Source organism: Coturnix japonica, unplaced genomic scaffold (assembly GCF_054131305.1).
Source record: "Coturnix japonica strain WE unplaced genomic scaffold, WE-NBRP24 Scf050, whole genome shotgun sequence".
Taxonomy (NCBI): domain Eukaryota; kingdom Metazoa; phylum Chordata; class Aves; order Galliformes; family Phasianidae; genus Coturnix; species Coturnix japonica.
The window spans coordinates 648,265-667,506 of NW_028188953.1; the positions used below are offsets into that span (position 1 = coordinate 648,265).

Sequence of the window (19,242 nt, forward strand, 5' to 3'; positions counted from 1 at the left end):
GCCCTATAGGAGCCATAGGGCACCGAGGGGGCGGGGCTATGAAGGGGGCGGGCTAATCACTTCCGGTGCGGCCCGCAGCGCCATGTTGGGGCCTTGGGGGCGGCTGTTGGCGGCCCTCAGCCCACAAACCTCTTCCGCTCCCCCGGCGCTCCGCTCCCTGCACCGTTCCCCCCCCTCCGCCCCACGCCACCAGGTGAGGCCTCTCCGGTTTCCCCCCATTATCCCCAATGGGTCCGTGCCGTAACCCGCTCCCCCGGAGGGAACGCGTGCTCTGCGGAAATGGGTCCCCCTGGGAAACGCGATCCGCTTCACTGGCGTTCCGCCCTCGCTTTGGTTCCTACGGCCCTAAGGGGAGGGGGGGGTGTCCTCAGAGGGGTGGGGACGTGTCAGCTGTGTCTCCACGGAGGGCTGTGTGTCCCCCCCCTACAGGTGGAGCTGCTGCTGCTGCTGCTCGAGTACCCCCGTGAAGCATGCGGGGGTCCCGGGGGGGTCCCGGCGGTATACGAGGCTCTACTGGAGCTGCTGACTCTGCCCCACAACCCTCCGGGTCACCCCCGGGCTCTGCTCCTTCTGGCCACCGTCACCGTCCTATTGGCCACCGGCACGGGGGGGTCCGTGGGTGTCGTTGCCCCCTTTGTGACCCTCCTGCTGCAGGAAGCCGAGGGGGTGAAGCAGGGGGGGGCCCCGGCGGCAGCAGCTGAGTGTCTGCGGGAGCTGCTGAGGGGCCGGGGGCCGGGGGACCCCCCCAGGATGTTGCCTTGTGGGGCTCGGAGGTCCCTGCTGGGTCGCTTGGCTGTAGCCTCTGCCATTCAGCCCCTGGTGCTGCTGCTGGTGGAAGGTGAGAAGCTTTGGGGGGGGGATGAACCTTATGGGGGGGGGGCTCTGCATTGGTAATGGGGAGGGTCTGGGGACTGAATTTGGGTGATGGGAGCCCAGGGATCCTCACGTTGGTAATGGAAAGGATCCATGGGAATCCCATTATAGGGTGGGGGGGGGCGGGAAGGGGATGCAGGGCATCCCGTGGTGGGATTGGGGATTAATCTTATTGGGGGGGGGGGGCTCTGCATTGGTAATGGGGAGTGTCTGGGGGCTGAATTTGGGGTGATGGGATCCCAGGGATCATCACCTTGGTACTGGAAGGGATCAAGGGATCCATTGGAATCCCATTATAGGGCTGGGGAGGAGGGGCTGGAGGGGGGGAATCCAGGGGATCTTAGTATGGATGGAGGATCTCACCCCCATCTCTTTTCTTTCTCATCAGATCCTGTTGAATCCTGCTGTGCTGCTGGACCAGATCCTGGAGCATCTCCTATGTCTGCAGGTGGCTCCTTCCACAACCTGCTGCCAGATCCCTGCCCAGCCTCACACTGTGATCCACTGGGTCCCAACAGCCCTGGGCAGCCTCGTGTCACTGTGGGGCTGAGCTCCTCTGGATCCCAGTGCACCCCTTCCCCTTCTAATGCACCTCCCTGCCATGCAGCCCTTACAGACCCCGGGGGTCCCAGTGTTGTCACATCACTGCATGCTGGGGATCCGCTCCGCATCGCACTGCTGGATCCCAAGGGTCCCCCTGGCAAAGCACTGCTGGATCCCAAGGGTCCCCCTGGCAAAGCACTGCTGGATCCCAAGGGTCTCCTTGGCAAAGCACTGTGGGATCCAGACCCCAAGAACCCCCCTCATGGCACCACTTCCAGGGCTCCCAATGATGGAGCACCTCAGGATCCCAGGGGGGACCCCCATAGCAGCCCCTCGGTGGATCCCATCCCCCCCCTTCCACACCACCTCCTTGCCCACTCCTTCCTCCTGACCCCTGCAGCCCAGGCCCAGCTGCTGTGGGTGCTGGGGGGCTCCGAGAAGCCCCCCCCGAGCTCTGCCCCTATTCTAACCCAAGTGCTGCCCACTGCGGAGCCGGCGTTGCTCCACGCCGCCCTCTGGGGGTCCCGGGGGGGTCTTTGCCCCATCCTTGCGTCCTTCCAACAGCGCTTGGCTTCCTTAGCCCAGCACCCAGCTCTGCCCCCCTCCCTGCGCCTCTTCTTCCTCCTCTGCCTGGGGACCCCCCCCTCGCCCCCCTTACCCCCCCATTTGGCCGCCAGCCTCTTCCCCACGTTCTGCGACCCCCCCGAGCTTCTCCTGCCCCACTTAGAGCTGGCGGCCGCTGCTTGTTCCGGGGGAGGGGATGAAGGGCAGCGGGGCAGCTGTTGGCTCCGGGCTTTGGTGGTGGGCTTGGCAGCTCGGGGGACTCCTCCCGGTGTTTTCTGCCGGGCTCTGGTGGCCTTATCTAAACACTTGGGGGGCAGCGGGACCCCCCCCGTCGAGTTGGTCGCAGCCGCCACCTCTTTGCTGCTGCGCTGCCCCCATTTCGCCCCCCAGATCTTAGAGGCCGCGGGGGGGGCGGGGGGTTGGAGGGGGGCTCTGGGCGCCGCTTTGAGGCAGGGGGTGCTGGGGGCGCCCCCCCCCCGAAACGAGGGGGGGCTGCGGGGGTACCTGAGAGTATTGGCTCGGGCGCCCGGCCCCCCCCGGCCCAAAGCGTGCAGCCGCTACCTGCGGCGTTTGGCCGCCCGGAGCCGGGGGGGGGACGGAGAGTGGAGGTGGGGGCAGGGGGTGCTGAGCGCTGCCGCCCCCCTGCTGCCCCACGGAGCTCCTCCGTTAAGCCCGCACAGCGACCCCCCCTCATCGCCTCCACGTCCTGGCGCTGCTGCTGCAGGTGGGGGGGGGGGCTCAGGGCCGCTCGGTGCGGTTGGGGTCGGGGGGAGCAGAATTAAGGCTCACCCTGCGCCCCTCCCGCTCCCTCCCCCCCCTCCTCCCGGTCAATGCCGTATTCAGCTCCTCGGGGGGGGGGGGGGTCTCCGTCTCCTCTTTGCCCCCTCTTCCTTTACCCGTAGCGGCTCAATTGCGACCGTTGGCCGTCCCCCCCCCTTGGGACGCCTCCAGGCGACGCCGCATGTTCGACGCCATGTGGGAAACGCTGGGGGGGGGACCCGAAAGCCGCTTGGTGTGGGAAGGGGTTCGACCCCCCGCCGCCATCACCCCCTTCGTGTTGGATGAAGGGGACGGAGATGGGGGGTGGGTGGCGGCCGCCTCGTTGCCCCCCCGCGGTCTGGCCCTAATTTGGGGCAGGGAGGGGAGAGTGGACGTGCGGTGTCAGCGCTGGGGGGCTCTGGTGCCTTTGGGTCGCCTATTGAGAGGGGAGGCTTGAGGGCAGCACACGGGCTGGTTCCGGAACGTATCTCTATGGGTCTGGGTCGGTTCTGGGTTGGGGGGGAAGAAGGAGGGGTGTTTCTCAGGAGGTTTTCTCTGTAAATGGGAACGATGCAGATTGGAGTGTTGAGTTTTGTGTTCCGTAAGGATTCGGATGCGCGGTTCCGGTCCGGTTCTGCTGACCCGACTTCGTTTCGTTGTGGTCAAGAGAGCGGAGAGCTCTCTGCTGCCACCGCGTGGCCAAAGAGCGGAACTGCACCCCGGTGTCACCCCAAACTGAGCCCCCATCGCCACCCCAGCGATGTCGCCCCCTAAGGGATACCCCAACATAACCACAACATAACCCCAACTTCTCCCCCAAGCGTCACCCCCCAGCAACAAAAGCATTTCTCCCTCCCTGATAGCAACCCCCAGTGATACCCCAACGTCACTCCTAACATCGCTCCCCAACATTACTCCAGCGTTATCCCAACAGCATCACACCAGTGTCACCCCAATGTCACCCCAACACCATCACCCCAGCGTCACCCCAACACAGCCCCAATGTCACCACGTCACCCCAACATAGCCCCAGTACCATCCCAATGTCACCCCAATGTCACCCCAACAGCATCACTCCCGACATCACCCCAGTGTCCTCCCAATGACCGACCCCCAGCTCACCACAGCCTCCCTTTTGGGGTTATAGGGAGCAATAAGACCCTCAGTTCCCCATAGCAGATCAATCCATGCCCCACTTGCTGTTATCTGATGGCTGTTTGCTGGCTCTTGCTCCATTCAACCACCACTGTCTGGGCCCATCCTCCAGTCAGTTCCTCACCCAGCTCAGAGTGCACCAATGCATGCCAATGACCCCAAATGACCTGAAATCCCCCCAAGTGACCGTCAAATGATCCTGTAAGTGCCCCCAAATGGGCTGCAGCTTCCTCAGGAGAAACCCATGGCGGATGGTGTGGAAGTTTTGCTGATGTCAATGCAGACCAACAGACACCAACAGCCTCAGCTGTCACCTCCCCCAGCACTCATGGATGGATCCCATCCGGCCCCATGGACTCGTGGTGCTGCAGGTGGAACAGCAGGACTCTGTTTCCTCTTGAATCGTGGGGGTTTGCTCTGCTCCCCATCCCAGACAGCCAAGTCACAGAGCAGAGAACCCATCAAGAGCCTTTTTGTCCCCCTTTTTCCCTTCACATCCCTTACCCACTGCAGCCTTGGCTTCCCTGAAGCTGCTCTCCCCATACACTGCTGGAAGGGGCCTTAAAGCCACAACTACCAGCCCTGGGGCTCAGGGTTTGGTCACAGGGATGCACCACTGGGCATTGGGGTGCATCTAAAAGGGCTTCAATCTTTGGTCCTTGGGTTCAGGCCTTTGAACGGGGTTCGCCCTTTTATTCCTTGGGGTTATCATAGTATCATAGTATCATAGTCTCGTGCGGGTTGGAAGGGACCTTAGAGATCATCGAATCCAACCCCCCGGGATTCGAGCCTCCTATGCAGCAGAGCGGCACTTCTACCACTTGCGCCACAGGGGGATTATACACTTTGCTGATGAGGCAGATGGTCCTGTGGGGTGAAAGAGGGTCGGGAATGAGGCGTCCCTGCCCCATGGCAGAACAGCCCCATATGGTGCCAAAGGGGCTGCAGAGGGGTCCAGGCCATCAGCACATTGATGGGAACCCGGCTGCTGTTGGCAAAGAGCAATGAGGGGATACTCACTGCATCCAGAAGGAGAAGCCACGTCTCCTCGCCCGCTCCTTCTTCTCCTGTAGGTGAAGATGGGGCAGAGATGGAGGTCAGGGTCTGCTGCACAGCAGGGGGATCATGCAGGACTCGGGAGCCCAGCAGCACAACAGTGCTGGAAGGAGCCCTGTCCTCAAGGAGACCCCATTGCATGGGGAGACCAGTGTTGGATGGGGAGACCCCTGTTGGATGGGGTGAGGGTGCTGTGTGTTCTGCCCCTTACCAGCTGTGCCTCCACCAGCTCCGGCAGCACAGCCCCAGGCTCACGCTCCACCTCCAGCTCCATGTGATGCTGCTGCCTGTGTTGAACAAGGCTTGGTTGGAGTCTATCACCACGGGGGGCTCCCCAGCACTGTGTGCCCACTCCCCAGGGCTGGGCTGGGGCTGCTCTGCCACACCGTGCAGTAACCAGAGCCCTATCTCCAGCAGCACTGCAGTCCCATTGCTGCCCCAGGTGTGTCAGAGACCCCCGTGTCCCCCACCTTGCCCCCACTGCCCCCCATTACCCCCCATCCCCCGCATTCCCCCCCATTGCCCCCCATTACCCCCATTACCTCCCATTGCCCCCCATAGCCCCCCTTTGCCCCCCTGCCAGCCCCCCATCGGCCATTGGAGGTCCCCATTGCCCCCCATTCCCCCTCATCCCCCCCCATAGCCCCTTATTACCCCCTAATGCCCCCCATTGCCCCCCTGACGCCACCCTGTGTCCCTCTGTCGCCCACCAAGAGCCCCTTATTGCCCCCACTGTCCCCCCATTGCCTCCCATTGCCCCACATTGCTCCCCTTACAACCCCTTATTGCCCCCTAACAGCCCCTTATTTCTCCCCATTACCCCTTATTACCCTCCCATTGCCCCCCTTACAGCCCCTTATTGCCCCCCATTCCCTCCCATTGTTCCCCATTGCACCCCATTCTCTCCCATTGCCCCCCAATGCCCCCCAACAGCCCCTTATTGCCCATTATCATCCCCTTAACAGCCCCCCATTCCCTTCCCTTGCCACCTAACAGAACCCCATTCCCCCCCATAGCCCCCCATTGTATCTCATTGCCCCCCATTATCCCCCCCACTCCCCCCCATAGCCCCTCATTGTATCTCATTGCCCACCATTACCACCCCATTTCCCCCCATTACCCACCATTGTCCCCCATTGCCCCTCATCCCCCCCATAGCCCCTTCTTGCCCCCCATTGTCCCCCATTCCCTCCCATTGCCCAATATTGCCCCCCAGTGTATCTCATTGCCCCTCATTACCCCCCATTACATCCCATTCCCCACTACTGCCCCTCATTGCCCCCCAACACCTTATTGCCCCCCATTACCCCCCATTGCCCCATATTGCCCCCTATTACCTCCCATTCCCTCCCATTGCTTCCCATTGCCCCTTATTGCCCCCCTTACAGCCCCTTATTGCCCCTTGTTGCCCCCCATTACCCCCTAACAACCCGTTATTGCTCCCCTTACAGCCCCTTATTACCCCCATTGCCCCCCATTCCCTCCCATTGCCCCATATTGTATCTCATTGCCCCTCATTATCCCCCATTATACCCCGTTCCCCACCACTGTCCCACATTGCCCCCCAACAACCCCTTATTGCCCCCCACATCCCAACATTACCCCATATTGCCCCCATTACCCCCCATTCCCTCGCATTGCCCCACATTGCCCCTCATTGCCCTCCTTACAGCCCCTTATTGCCCCTTTACAGTCCCTTACCAGCCCCTTAACAGCCCCTCATTCCCTTCCATTGCCCCCTAACAGACCCACATTCCCCCCCTTTGCCCCCCATTGTATCTCATTGCTCCCCATTACCGCCCCATTACCCCCCATTGCCCCCCATTGCCCCTCATCCCCCCCATAGCCTCTTCTTGCCCCCATTGCCCCCATTCCCTCCCATTGCCCCCCATTGCCCCATATTGCTCCCCATTACTCCCCATTCCCTCCCATTGCCCCCCATTGCTTCCCATTGCCCCATATTGCCACCCATTACCCCCATTCCCTCCCATTGCCACTCATTGCTCCCCTTACAGCCCCTTATTGCCCCTTTTTGCCCCCCATTACCCCCTAACAACCCGTTATTGCCCCCCTTACAGCCCCCTATTGCCCCCCATTGCCCCTCTTACAGCCCCTTATTACCCCCCATTGCCCCACATTGCCCCCCACTGCTTCCATTGTATCTCATTGCCCACCATTACCCCCCCATTCCCCTCCATAGCCTCCCATTGTATCTCATTGCCCCTCATTAACCCATTGCCCCCCATCGCCCCCCATTGCCCCCCATTGCCCCTCATCCCCCCCATAGCCCCTTCTTGCCCCCTATTGCCCCCCATTCCCTCCCATTGCCCTCCATTGCCCCATATTGCCCCCCATTGTATCTCATTGCCCCTCATTACCCCCCATTACACCCCATTCCCCACCACTGCCCCTCATTGCCCCCCAACAACCCCTTATTGCCCCCCACATCCCCCCATTACCCCCCATTGCCCCCCATTACCCCATAACAACCCCTTATTACCCCTCATTGCCCCCCATTCCCTCCCATTGCCCCTATTGTCTCATAACAGCCCCCCATTGACCCCCAGTATCCCCCATTACGGCTCATCCCCCCCATAGCCCCTTATTGCACCCTTTACAGCTCCTTATTGCAACCCATTGCCCCCGTTACCCCTCATTGCCTCCATTCCATCCCACTGCCCCCCATCTCCCCCCCATTGGCCACTGGAGGCGCCCCTTAGCCCCCCATTGCCCCCCATTGCCCCTCATTGCCCCATATTGCCCCCCATTACCCACCATTCTCTCCCATTGCCCTCCATTGCCCCTCATTGCCCCCCTAACAGCCCCTTATTGCCCCCCATTGTATCTCATTGCCCCCCATTACCACCCATTGACCCCCATTGCCCCTCATCCCCCCCATAGCTCCTTCTTGCCCCCCATTCCCTCCCATTGCCCCCCATTGCCCCATATTGCCCCCCATTGTATCTCATTGCCCTTCATTATCCCCCATTACATCCCATTCCCCACCACTGCCCCTCATTGCCCCCAACAACACCTTATTGCCCCCCATTGCCCCCCATTGCCCCATATTGCCTCCCATTCCCTCCCATTGCACCCCCCTGCCCCTCACTGCCCCCCTTACAGCCCCTTATTGCCCCTTGTTGCCCCCCATTACCCCCTAACAACCCGTTATTGCCCCCCTTACAGCCCCTTATTACCCCACATTGCCCCATATTGCCCCCCACTGTATCTCATTGCCCCTCATTACCCCCCATTACCTCCCATTCCCCACTACTGCGCCTCATTGCCCCCCAACAACCCCTTATTGCCCCCCATTACCCCCCATTGCCCCCATTGCTCTCCATTCCTTCCCATTGCTCACCATTGCCCCTCATTGCCACCAAAAAGCCCCTTAATGCCCCATAAGAGCCCCTTATTGCCCCCCAACAGCCACTTATTGCCCCCCATTGCCCTTCATTGCTCCCCTTACAGCCCCTTATTGCCCCCCATTGCACCCCATTGCCCCTTATTTCCCCCCTGCCTGCCCCCTATTGCTCCCCATTCCTTCCCATTACCCCCCATTGCTCCCCTGACTCCCCCCTGTGTCCCTGTGTTGCCCCTCATTGCCTTCATTGCCCCCATTGCCCCTCAATGCCCCTTATTGCCCCCTCATTACCCCCCATTGCCCCCCTATCAGCCCCCCATGCCCTCCCATTGCCCCCCATTGTATCTCATTGCCCCCCCATTGCCCCTCAATGACCCTCTGCCAGCCCCCCATTGCCCTATTGCCCCCCCATTGGCCATTACAGCCCCGCATTGACCCCCATTCATACATGTTGGCCTTTGCAACCCCCCTGGTGCTCCCTATTACACCTTATTGCCCCCCATTACCCACCATTGCCCCCCATTCCCTCCCATCGCCCCCCTTACAGCCCGTTATTGCCCCCCATTGCACCTCATTGCCCCTCATTGTCCCCATTGCCCCCCATTGCCCCCATTGCCCCCTATTTCACCCAGTACCCCCCATTGCCCCTCATTGCCACCCACTGACCCCATCTCACTCCATTGGCCATTGGAGGCCTCCATAGCCCCCCGAAGTCCCCCATTTCCCCTCAATGACCTTGTTGGGCGGGATGTGGAACTTGTGAGGCAGGAGCTGGCACTTGTGGGGAGGGAGGTGGAAGTTGTAGGGAAGGAGGTGGAAGTTGTGGGGCGGGAGGTGGCACTTGTGGGACTGGAGGTGGCACTTGTGGGGCATGAGGTGGAAATTGTGAGGCAAAAGCTGGCAATTGTGGGGCAGGAGGTGGTACTTGTGGGTCGGGAGGTGGCAATTCTGTGGCAGGAGGTGGCACCTATGGGGCAGGAGGTGGAAGCTGTGGGGTAGGAGGTGGAAGTTGTAGGGCAGGAGGTGGCACTTGTGGTGCAGGAGGTGGCACTTGTGGGGCAGGAGGTGGCACTTGTGGGGCAGGAGGTGGAACTTGTCAGGCAGGAGGTGGAACTTGTGGGGCAGGAGCGGAAACTTATGGAATGGGAGGCAGCACTTGTTGAGTAGGAGGGGACACTTGTGGGGCGGAAGGTGGCAATTGTGGGGCAGGAAATGGAACTTGTGTGGCAGAAGGTGGAAGTTGTGGGGCAGGAGGTGGCACTTGTGGGTCGGGAGGTGGCACCTGTGGAGCGGGAGTTGGCACTTGTGGGGCAGGAGGTGGCACTTGTGGGGCTGGAGGTGGCATTTGTGGGTCTGGAGGTGGAAGTTGTGGGGTAGGAGGTGGCATTTGTGGGGCAGGAGGTGGAATTAGTTGGGCAGGAGGTGGAAATTGTGGGGCGGGAGGAGGAAGTTGTGGGGCAGGAGGTAGAAATTGTGGGGCAGAAGCAGAGACTTGTGGGGCGGGAGGTGACACTTGTGGGGCAGAAGATGGCACTTGTGGGACGAGAATTGGAACTTGTGGGGTGGGAGGTGGCACTTCTGGGGCAGGAGGAGGCACTTGTGGGGCAGGAGGTGGCACTTGTTGGGCGGGAGGTGGCACTTGTTGGGCGGGAGGTTGAACTTGTGGGGCAGGAAGTGGCACTTGTCAGGCAGAATTCAGGAGAATTCTGACCCGAGTAGAGATTTAATACAGCTTTGGGCTCTGCTTTGTTTTACCTTTCATTACTTAGAATGTGTCCTTAACGACTGAGAGATTTTTTACAATAGTTTTGTCTTTCTTTTTTAGTAGCATATTTTGCTACTGATGTACTGGGAAGTTCATTAGTAGCTGCAATGCTGCCGCAACGTTCCTCCCTGCAGGGATTGATGGCCATGGGTGGAATCCTCTTGAGCTCCCCTTGTCCAGGCTGAGCAGTCACTTCTCTCAGGCTGTTGTCATAGAAGAGGTGTTCCGTCCCTTCACCATCATGGTAGCCCTCCATTGGACTCTTTTTAGTGTGTCCAGCTGTCTCTTGTACTGGGAGCCCGGACCCGGACACTGTTCTCCAGGTGCAGCCTCACCAGTGCCGAGTAGAGCAAAAGGAATGGTGCTGAGTAATGGTCCTTACCTGCTCCAAGAGAAGGAGCTAGGGCTGTGATGGGAGCACACTGCTTTATGGCTGACACGGAGATCTGCTAGGAAGAAGGCCTGGTGGGACTGAACACAGATGCAAGGTGGTCCAGCTTTTGTTTCACTGCAGACTCTGTGGGCAGCTGCATGGAGTTACGTACTCGATATAGTTGTGCCCCTGTGGCTTCTTTCTGATGTGCCTGGGAAGTCCCCTTAGAATAGAGTGCCGCGTGAGACAGAAGTCTGATACAACATCACTTGTGTGGGTGGAGTTCTACTATCTCCGTGTTCACGTCTATGATGTGCTTTGTTTTGTTTCAATTCAACTCTCTGTGTGCATGGGCGCAAGTCTGCCTTTGCTAAATCCTTTTCTTGTGGCCTTAGGCAACAATCAAGGGGATCTCGAGCTTCAGCGCTGAACAAGAAGCACAGCACTCAGGAAGGCCATGAAGGGCTCTGCTAAGTTGATCTCCCTCCACAGGTCAACTTTATTTCTTGTTTTTTTCCCCAGCACTGGGAATGGCTGCTCTGGTGGTTCGTTCCAGGGAAGCGCAGCTGCTTGCATTGCTCTGCTGCACAGCTGCCCTAAAAATAGTTGGGAAGTGGAAAGACAACTGCCTTTCCTATGTCCTGAAATACAGCTCCTCTGGTGGAGTGTGTCCTGGCAGCTTTGTGTGCATGGATGTAGTCCTGGGGCTGTTGAGAACTGGCTGTGCAGGGGACTGGAGGCGGCACAAGACCAGAGGGCACTTCTGATTCTTGTGCAAGCAGCCTGACTGGCTTCCATTTGTTTCTTGCAGGCACGGATGAAGAGATCATCATTGACATCTTGACCAAACTAAATGCTTCCCAACGTCAGCAAGTTCCGATCACCTAAAAGGTCTACAGAGATGTGTGAAGGCGGTTGTGTCACTGGGGTGAAAAGTGAAAAAGGACCCAATCTCCGTGAGAGAAAGGTCGGCGGAGAATTTCCTTGACCAAGGTTGTTTTGTTCTTGTTCAGTTCAGAGCAGTTGTTGATGCAAGGAGGGCTAGAGCCTAAAGAGAAGTGGGGAACAGCTCAGTTCTGTCTGTCCTGGAAGGCTGCACCTTCTGCCACCTCCTTCCTCCTCTCTTGGCTTTCTAGGATTTGACTGGTGACTTGACGTTGCTGAGTGGGAATTTTGAGAGGGTGATGGTGGGGATGATGACTCCCACCGCCATGTCTGATGTGCACAAAGTGAGGAGGGCTGTGAAGGTTTGCAAATCTTCCTTTTGTAATTGCTGAAGTTCTGGCCAAGTGAGCCAAGGCGAGGGGAGAAGGGGTTGAATCTTCTTGTGGGTGCAGCTCTGTGCTCAGCGGTGAGGAGCTCCAGGCTGGCTTTTTCTCACCCGATGTGTCTCATGGCCTGCTCCTCAAACCCATCTTGTGCAGGGAGGGGATTCTGACTCTGGGTGTGCATGAATGCCATGGGCTCTTTCCTCAATGTCCCAGTAAAGTGGGTTGCTGCTAATTTCAGAAGGAAGCCCAAAGCACATTTGAGATGCGTCACTGTGTTTGTGAGCTAGTATTCCCTTTGAAGGACTCCAATAGCCATCTCCAGCAGCTGTTTCTGAGTGGGGAATTCTCAAGGGTTGCTTCCAGTAGATGCTGTGCTGAGCGGTGTCTTGTGTCCTTGAACCTTTGCAGGGTAACAGAGATGAGGGAATGTATGTGGATGATGCCCTTGCTCAGCAGGATGCTGTGGTGTGTAGGAACTTGCTTCCTTGCAAGAGCAATCTGTTCTTGTGCATGTGATGTGTGGTGAAGAGAAGCCAACCTGTGAAATGGGAATAAATGGGTTCTGCTCTTGTTTGCCAGTCTCTAATGAGACGTCTCTAGGCAGGCAAGTTACTTGGCAGGGGCAATGACATTTCAGCTGTGAGTTGCCATGCCTGGAAGGTGCTTGTTGGAAAATATCCATGATCTGGACACGTACAGGCCAGCAGTTCTCTACCACCAATGAATTAAAGACCTTGTGTATACCCAGGCTTCTCCACGAGCCTTACTTTGCCATCCATAATGTCTATAAGTGCCTGTACGAAGCAAGGGAGAGAATAGATGAGGTACAATTTATGTCCGTCCTCTGTACATGGAACAGGCATCACCTGCTCAGAGGTAGGACCCCTCCACAGCGTCCTGGGTTTTTCTTCCCTTCCTTATTTGTGTGTGATTCTTTTATAGGAGCTTCATAGGTGCTGAGTAAGTGCAAGCTCTTCTGGGTCAACAGGTGTCTTAGCGAGAGCCCCATTGCATCCATTCCCTTCGTTCTGTTTCATTCCCTTCTGAGACTGGAAGGGACTTCAGAAACCTAAGTACAATTTGCTGCTGCTCTAGCGTGCAAAGCAGAGGTCGAGGAGTGTGCCCACCATTGGGGCATGGGGAGAGGAGCTGAGAAATTCATCTGCCAGCTTGAAGTAGAAGGTCTTGAAAATGGTAACAGCTGTGGTAGGCCAATTAGCAGGACTGTTAGCAATGGAAATGAATTATTTTAGTGGGACGGTCCTGATATATCTGGCAGTGCTGCAGGAACGATAGAATGTTCTTGCAGCATGTGAGGAGCTTGTTCTTGCCAAATGGCCCTTTGGATCTCTGACTACTACTAATGAAATGAAGAGATGTGCTGTGTGTCCCCTTGAGTGGCTGTTACAGGTTTCTGGGGGCAGACATGGTTTGTCTTTATGTGCACAAAGCCGGGCTGGGTGGGACTTGGAGCACCCTGGTGTAGAGGGAGGTGTCCCTGCCTACTGCAGGGGGGTTGGAACCGTGTGATCTTCCAGATCTCTTCCAACCCAAACATTGATTTCTCTATCTTTGTTGCCGTCCTTTGCTTTTTATTCTCTTTTTGCCTCCGTGTTTCATTATTTTCCCTTCAACCTTTGTTCCAGGAATGTCTTTATGGCCAAGCCAGGAGCTGTCACGAGTACAGGAAATGCTGCCAGCCATCCTGTAAGCTGGCAGATGATCACCAGCAGGTCTTTAAGTCACTCAGCCCCAGGCAACTCACTTACATCTACCTGATGGTGCTGGAAGGGCTGCACTGCCCACAGCCGCCTCCCTTTGCTGTTTGCTCCCTTCATTCCTTACTTCAGCATTTCGCAGACCTCAGAAATGCAAATGACTGATAAAGCATCAGCGTTTTCTCACTTTGCAGACCCCCATAGGGAGGCAACAATCCCCAAAGAGCCCCTCAGAAACCCCAAAGAGTCCCATAGGGACCTTGTATCACCCCATATTATCCCATAGAGCCCCATGCAGACTCCAAAGAAACCCACATGGACCCCAGAGAGCCCCTCAGGGACGCCAATGAGCTTCGTAGAGCACAATATTACCCCAAAGAGCCCCTTAGGGACCCATGAAGACCTCTTGTGACCCCATAGAGCCCCACAGAGCCCCGATTGACCCCACAGGGACCTCATATTGCCCCTTAGGAACCCAATAATGACCCTTAAGGATCCCAAAGAGACCCTTAGAGAACCCATTATCAACCCAAAGAGGCCCATAGGGACCCCATATCACCACACAGAGCCACACTAGGGACCTGATAGATACCGATAAAGACCCCATAGAGACGCATAGGGATCCCAGAGATCCCCAGTGGCCACACAGAACCCCTCAGTAATGCAAATGACTGATAAAGCATCAGCGTTTTCCAATGCGCTGATGTTAGAAAGGCTTCAGGGAGCGGCAGCTCATTCCTGTGTGTAGCCGTGAGGAAAAAGGAGTAACAAGAAGGCCTACATAAGGTTTTTAATTAATTTATTAATGACTTACTCCTAACAAGAACATCTAATAGTATAACGGGCAAAAGCCCAACTGGATGAAGGGAAATGGGATCAGAAGGAAGCCGGATGTTGGCTACTCTCTTCTCCCCCGCAACGGCCTTCCAGACTGTGCTGTCTTATTCCACAATGAGGGGGGTTGTGTAGAGGGAATGCCGGATCCCAAAAGTGGAGGCAGGTGCCTGGGGCTTGATCAGCGTCACCTGGAAGGGCAGAAAGGAAAGGCAGATCAGCAAGGGCCCTTCTTTGCTGCCCTCGCTCCCTGCAAGGGAGATGTGGGGAAGGCCCAGGGGAGGGGGGAGAGGCGTGAAGGCTGTGCTTGTGAAGCAGAGGGGAAGAGCTGAGCAGCTGCCTTACCTGGCCTACGTTGTAGTCTGCCGGCCCGGGCTTCACTGCTTTGCCCTCTCCATGTTTTGGTCGGGCTGCCATGGTGTATGCGGGCGCCCTTTTCTTGTACACGTCTACGGCCACACTGGGGAGCGCCGCAGGACCTGGAGTCTGCAAGAGAGTCATGGCCACACGGGGCTGGGGTCACATTCAAGGCTCTCTCTTTCCCTGGAAGGCTGCATTAAGCAAAGCTGCAGCAGGGCTGGAAGCCCCTGTGGCACAGGGAGAGGAGCCTGGTTTTGGACGCTAACATGGAAGAGAGGAGCAGCAGAGCTCACCTTGGCAAGGTCCTCGTCAAAGCGACCGCGCTGGCTCCTTCCCCTGATGGAGTAGCAGGGGCTGGCCGATGTGTAGGCTGTGTTGGGCCCCATCAGCCTGGGCAGTGTGTAAGTGCCAGGACCTGCAGGAGGAGCAGCAGAGAGTGTGTGCGTGAGGGGATGGAGGAGATGGAAGCAGCAGCGAGGGGCAGCCTGCACAGCCCGCTGGTGGGAGCAGGAGGGACGTGTTGCCCCTCTGAGCAGCAGCCCGTCCCTGGAGGATGCTCAGGCTGAAGGGTCTGCCTTTGCCAGGGTCACGTACCTGGAGGGCGGTCTGTGCGGAGGGGCTCCCGCCGGAAGGCCATGGACTGCACCGGTGGGCACTTGAAGACGTGCCTGTTGGCTGCTTCGGTGCGGTAGTCACCTGGGGCGGAGGAGAAGAGGAAGAAAGCTGTGAAGGGCTGGTCTCCTTCTGCAGCCAGAAAGAGTCCTCTGAAGAGCTGCACAATTGCTGGGGGACACAGGCAGCACGCGGGGACACTGCAGCACGTGGGGACACTGCAGCAGTGGTACTCACTCGGTCCGGGGGTGACGGTGGTCTTGGTGGTGGGTCGTCCTTGGAGGTGGGCGCCTGGAACCACGTACTTGCCATTCCTGGTGATGGCCGGCTCCACAAAGTAGCAGGGACCTGGCCCGCAGCTCCCTGCCGCAGGCCGTTTGGTCCCTCTAAAGGTGTACGCGGGGGCACGGTTTTTGGTGGGGCTGTGGCCCACGTAACCTAGGAGGAAAAGCAGAAGAGAGCACACCCCTGTGCAGCTGCATGTTTCCAGCTCCTTTGGCCCCTTGGGTCACAAGGAGCATCACCAGCAGCACTGGCCTTCCTCGGCCAGGCCTGGCTTGCAGCTGTGCCAGAGAGCCAGGAGGCTCTGCCACAACGGGACAAGGCTGGGGAGCTGCTGTGCCCCGTGATGTCCCCAATGCGCCTCACGCCCTGGGGATGGTCGCTGTACCTGTTGTCCCCGGGATGGAGTATTTGGGCCCGGGGCTGGGGAACTGGGCCGAGATGAGGCCACGTGGCCGATGGGGTCTCCAGGTCCCCACCCAGGCTCCGTCCATGCTGTTAGACATGTTCTCCAAACCTAAAGGCAAGAGCAGAGCAGTTACTGACGGGAGTTCCTGAGCTGGATGGGCCGGCAGCAATTTCTCCTGCTCACTGCCAGTCCTGCCAGTCTCGTGCTACATGCCCCTCACACACAGCAGAGCCAAGCTGGGCTCTGCAGCCTGAAGTGTGCAGGAGCTCTTCCTCACCTCTCTGAGCCTTGGAGGATGAGCGTGATGAGGCTGAGCTGGTCTGCTGCTGGGGCTGCTCTCAGGCACAGGGCACGGCGAGCGGCTGCGGGCTGCACAGCTCACAAATGATGCTCCTGGAGCCAGTGGCCGGCTGTCCTTGGGGAGGGCCCGGCGATGTCATGGCAGCGCATTGTGACAGCACACAGGCTCCGGATGATTCCATCCGTGCTGTGACATCTCCTGGCTGGCCTGCAGCCCTCCACGCCTTCTCGGCCTTGCACCCCAAGCAGGAAGAAGTCGTAGCTCTCGCTGCCGACACCTGCAGCTCCTAGAATGAGCCATGTGCCGCCCGGAGCTCCTGGGGCTTCATCAGCATCACCTGCAAGGGAGAGAATCCCAATGGGGAAATGGACTGAAAGTCCCGTCCCACCCTGGAAAAGTGTGGAAACTGTGCTTTGGAAACCCCATGGCACTGCCATGAGCAGCCAGCAGCCCTGCTGCATGCCTGGAGGGCACTGCTTGTGTTCCCCAACCCCCCGGCCCCATGCTCAAGTTGTGTCTGTTGACCTCCACTGGCTGTATTTGACAGAGCTGCAGAGCACATTGCAATGGCTGCTCTGGGATCAGGTGGCCTTCTGTGGAAGGATCTCCAGCTCCCATCCTTGGCTCCATTGATGCTGATGTGCTGGATGTAGGGATGTCCCTGGTGGCCGGCTTCTGTCACAGCGGGCACTTCCCGACAGTGACCCCTGAGATCCAGGGATAGATCACACAGCAGAGCTTAGCCAGGTCCTGCTGGCTGTTCAGATTGGTACTTTCTCTCTTGTTTTGTTTCTTACTGATGGAGTTGTGTGTGAGAATGAGAAGTGCTGTGCAGTCAGGACCGGTCAGTTATGGTCATAGAGGATGCTCAAAGGGAGAGAGGAAATAAAGAGTGAAACTGAAGCCAGCACTTAGCGTCCTGATGTCCGTGTTCTGCAGCAGAGCCTGTGACAGTCACCAGCGTCCTGCAGGGAACTGCAGCAGGAGGCTGTTGCTGGGCACTGGGCCCAGATAGGCCGCCCTGCCCCCTTCTCCTGGGCAAAACCTCTCATCAGCCGTCACCTCTGGTCAGCCATCAAAGAGGAGTGGATCATCAGCGGCCTTGAGGCCTAATTCCTACAGGCCTGTGTGGTGGCCCTGAGGGCCTACGCCTAGTAACCAAGGGGTTAAAGGAGACCTATGGAACAAGAAGCTTTTCAAGAGGCTGAGAGACCATGAATGCCAATGAGAGAGAGCACTAGACGTGGCCTGCAGGCCAGGAGAGAGGCCTCTAGTCCTCTAGCCATCTCAGCCTTCCTCTGGACCTCCATGTCTCTAAGCCCTCCCATAGGTGTCTAAGTCCATACACCTCTGCACCTTCTTTGGTGCCTGAGTGCCCCTGGGCCACCCTGTGGCTCTCTTGGCCTCTCTGTCTCAAGACCTCTAGTCCAGCTTCAAGGCCTTCAGGCTTCTTGGGCTGTAGGTGTCCAGACCTCGAGGTACAAGTACAACCCCCAGCTCCTCTTGGCCTCTGCTCTTCTAGGCTTTCTCTTGCTTGGCCTCCATGCCTCCCTTTGGCCTCAAGACTAATAAGCCGCAAGGCCTCTTGGCCAGGCTCTGGGCCTCCCTCCAGGCTGTTTTACCTTAAGGCCTCTAAGCATCCTGGGCAACCTCTAAGCCTTTAGGCCTCCCCCTATGCCTCTAGGACAGCTTGCAGGCATCTGTGCCTCCAGGTGTGTTCTCCATTACAGCTCCAAGCCTTCCTTTGTGCCATAAATGCTCATGGACTCGTGGTTTCTTTTTTGGCCTCCCTCTGTGCATCAGGCCCTCAAAACCTCAGTGCTTCCAGTCCAGCCCTTTAGTACCTCGGCTCCAGTCCTACCCTTAAGCTTCAAGGACTTTAGGCTCTACAGGGCTGTTAAGGCCTCTAAGCCTTTTTTTTTGGCTGTGTCCGATAGAACCACCACTGCCCTTGATGCTCTGTCCCATAACCCCCACAGCTTTGCCCCGTAAGCTATGCACCATACGCTTCTGCTTTGCCTACAAGCTATGGCCTCTAAGGTTCCCTCTGGGGCTCTACACACCACGGCCAGCACTTCCCGCTACAGACAAGGGGACAGGGATGGGGCTGTTTCTGCCCTCCTTATCACCTGCCCCTACCTCTGCCTCTTTGTCCCCTCTGTCCTTGGCAAGTGACAAATTGCCAGGGTGGGGCCACGGGGGTGGTCTGTTCCCACAGTCTGTCAGGGGCAGGAACCCACAGGACCCAAAGAGAACTCTTCTATGACAAAAGCCTGAGAGAAGGGGCTGAGTGGAGCATCCAGTGGAGCCAAGTGCCAGGACCAGAGGTTGCCACCAAACATCAGGAGCACTCCTGCACTGTGTAAGTGCTGCAGCACTGGCACAGAGACACAGAGAGGCTGTGGGGTTTCCTCTGGGAGATCTCCAAACCCATCGGATGTGTTCCTGGGCACCAATTCTGCTGGCCCTGTTGCAGCAGGGCCTGGACCAGATGGGCCCAGATCTCCATTCCAACATCAACCATTCCGTGCTTCTGCAACACAACACGACATGCTGTGTTTGGCTCAACCTGGCCATTCACAAACAGGTTTCTTCCTCCTCCTGCTCAGTGCCATCTCTGTGGGATCACACTGCCTCCTACAATCCAACTCTGTTCCAATCAAGGTCAACACCAAAACAGTGCTGACCTTCATGGAGCCTGGGCTTTGGAACACAGGCACAGGAATAACCACTGCATGGGTGGAACCTTGTGTATTTCTTAAACATGCTCCTAACTGCCCTGTTCAAACTGTGATGCAGAACCAAGGTTGCATTCCCAGCACAGCCAGGCAGGCCGGCACCAGCCCCAAGGCATCAAGCCACAGGCTGAGAGGCCATCACCAGCCCCGGGGCCTAAATCCATGCCTGGCAGGGACCCCGGCCTGCAGGCTTTTGGCCTGGAAGGGCTTCCCCGGCCTGCAGGCATTGGAGCTGGCAGTGCCCCCCAGAGCAGACAGCTGGCTT

At 58.0% G+C, this 19,242-nt stretch overlaps 3 protein-coding genes across 8 annotated transcripts; 1 reads left to right on the forward strand and 2 right to left on the reverse strand.

Moving 5' to 3' along the window:
- The first annotated feature begins 11 nt into the window (after nucleotides 1–11).
- Nucleotides 12–17,149, forward strand: LOC146752156 (uncharacterized). 6 transcript variants are annotated; one of them, XR_014940865.1, is made up of 4 exons: nucleotides 54–838; nucleotides 1,262–1,321; nucleotides 11,264–11,419; nucleotides 13,370–17,149. XR_014940865.1 is itself a non-coding variant. In XM_085532768.1 (3 exons), exons 1-3 carry the CDS (start codon nucleotides 83–85, stop codon nucleotides 3,043–3,045), a joined length of 2,304 nt encoding a protein of 767 aa, XP_085388894.1. In that variant the 5' UTR covers nucleotides 12–82; the 3' UTR covers nucleotides 3,046–3,316. The 6 variants fall into 6 exon arrangements, 4 of the variants coding, with proteins under 4 accessions (XP_085388894.1, XP_085388892.1, XP_085388893.1 ...); XR_014940864.1 differs by lacking the exon at nucleotides 13,370–17,149 and adding an exon at nucleotides 12,132–13,348; XM_085532768.1 differs by lacking the exons at nucleotides 11,264–11,419; nucleotides 13,370–17,149 and having other exon boundaries at nucleotides 12–193; nucleotides 430–838; nucleotides 1,262–3,316.
- On the reverse strand, nucleotides 14,383–15,021 carry LOC146752157 (ciliary microtubule associated protein 1A-like). Its single transcript, XM_085532654.1, has 3 exons — nucleotides 14,929–15,021; nucleotides 14,621–14,761; nucleotides 14,383–14,466 (listed from the first exon to the last, which is right to left on the reverse strand). The coding sequence occupies exons 1-3, from the start codon at nucleotides 15,019–15,021 to the stop codon at nucleotides 14,383–14,385; spliced, it is 318 nt and encodes a 105-aa protein (XP_085388780.1).
- On the reverse strand, nucleotides 15,222–18,763 carry LOC146752158 (uncharacterized). The gene is made up of 6 exons (XM_085532655.1): nucleotides 18,670–18,763; nucleotides 16,321–16,576; nucleotides 16,216–16,225; nucleotides 15,918–16,046; nucleotides 15,485–15,749; nucleotides 15,222–15,331 (listed from the first exon to the last, which is right to left on the reverse strand). Exons 1-6 carry the CDS (start codon nucleotides 18,761–18,763, stop codon nucleotides 15,222–15,224), a joined length of 864 nt encoding a protein of 287 aa, XP_085388781.1.
- Nucleotides 18,764–19,242: the final 479 nt, after the last annotated feature.

What these genes read in the sequence shown, in the direction of transcription:
- LOC146752157 (XM_085532654.1), bottom strand. Translation starts at nt 15,021, where the DNA reads ATGGGGCCCAACACAGCCTACACATCGGCCAGCCCCTGCTACTCCATC. An exon ending in TTGACGAGGACCTTGCCAAG is followed by an intron (nt 14,762 to 14,928) that starts GTGAGCTCTGCT and finishes ACTCTCTTGCAG; the next exon opens with ACTCCAGGTCCTGCGGCGCT. An exon ending in CAGACTACAACGTAGGCCAG is followed by an intron (nt 14,467 to 14,620) that starts GTAAGGCAGCTG and finishes CTGCCCTTCCAG; the next exon opens with GTGACGCTGATCAAGCCCCA.
- LOC146752158 (XM_085532655.1), bottom strand. Translation starts at nt 18,763, where the DNA reads ATGGTTGATGTTGGAATGGAGATCTGGGCCCATCTGGTCCAGGCCCTG. An exon ending in CTCCATCCCGGGGACAACAG is followed by an intron (nt 15,750 to 15,917) that starts GTACAGCGACCA and finishes TTGTGACCCAAG; the next exon opens with GGGCCAAAGGAGCTGGAAAC. An exon ending in CACCGTCACCCCCGGACCGA is followed by an intron (nt 15,332 to 15,484) that starts GTGAGTACCACT and finishes CCTCCGCCCCAG; the next exon opens with GTGACTACCGCACCGAAGCA.
- LOC146752156 (XM_085532766.1), top strand. Translation starts at nt 280, where the DNA reads ATGGGTCCCCCTGGGAAACGCGATCCGCTTCACTGGCGTTCCGCCCTC. An exon ending in GGTGCTGCTGCTGGTGGAAG is followed by an intron (nt 839 to 1,261) that starts GTGAGAAGCTTT and finishes CTTTCTCATCAG; the next exon opens with ATCCTGTTGAATCCTGCTGT.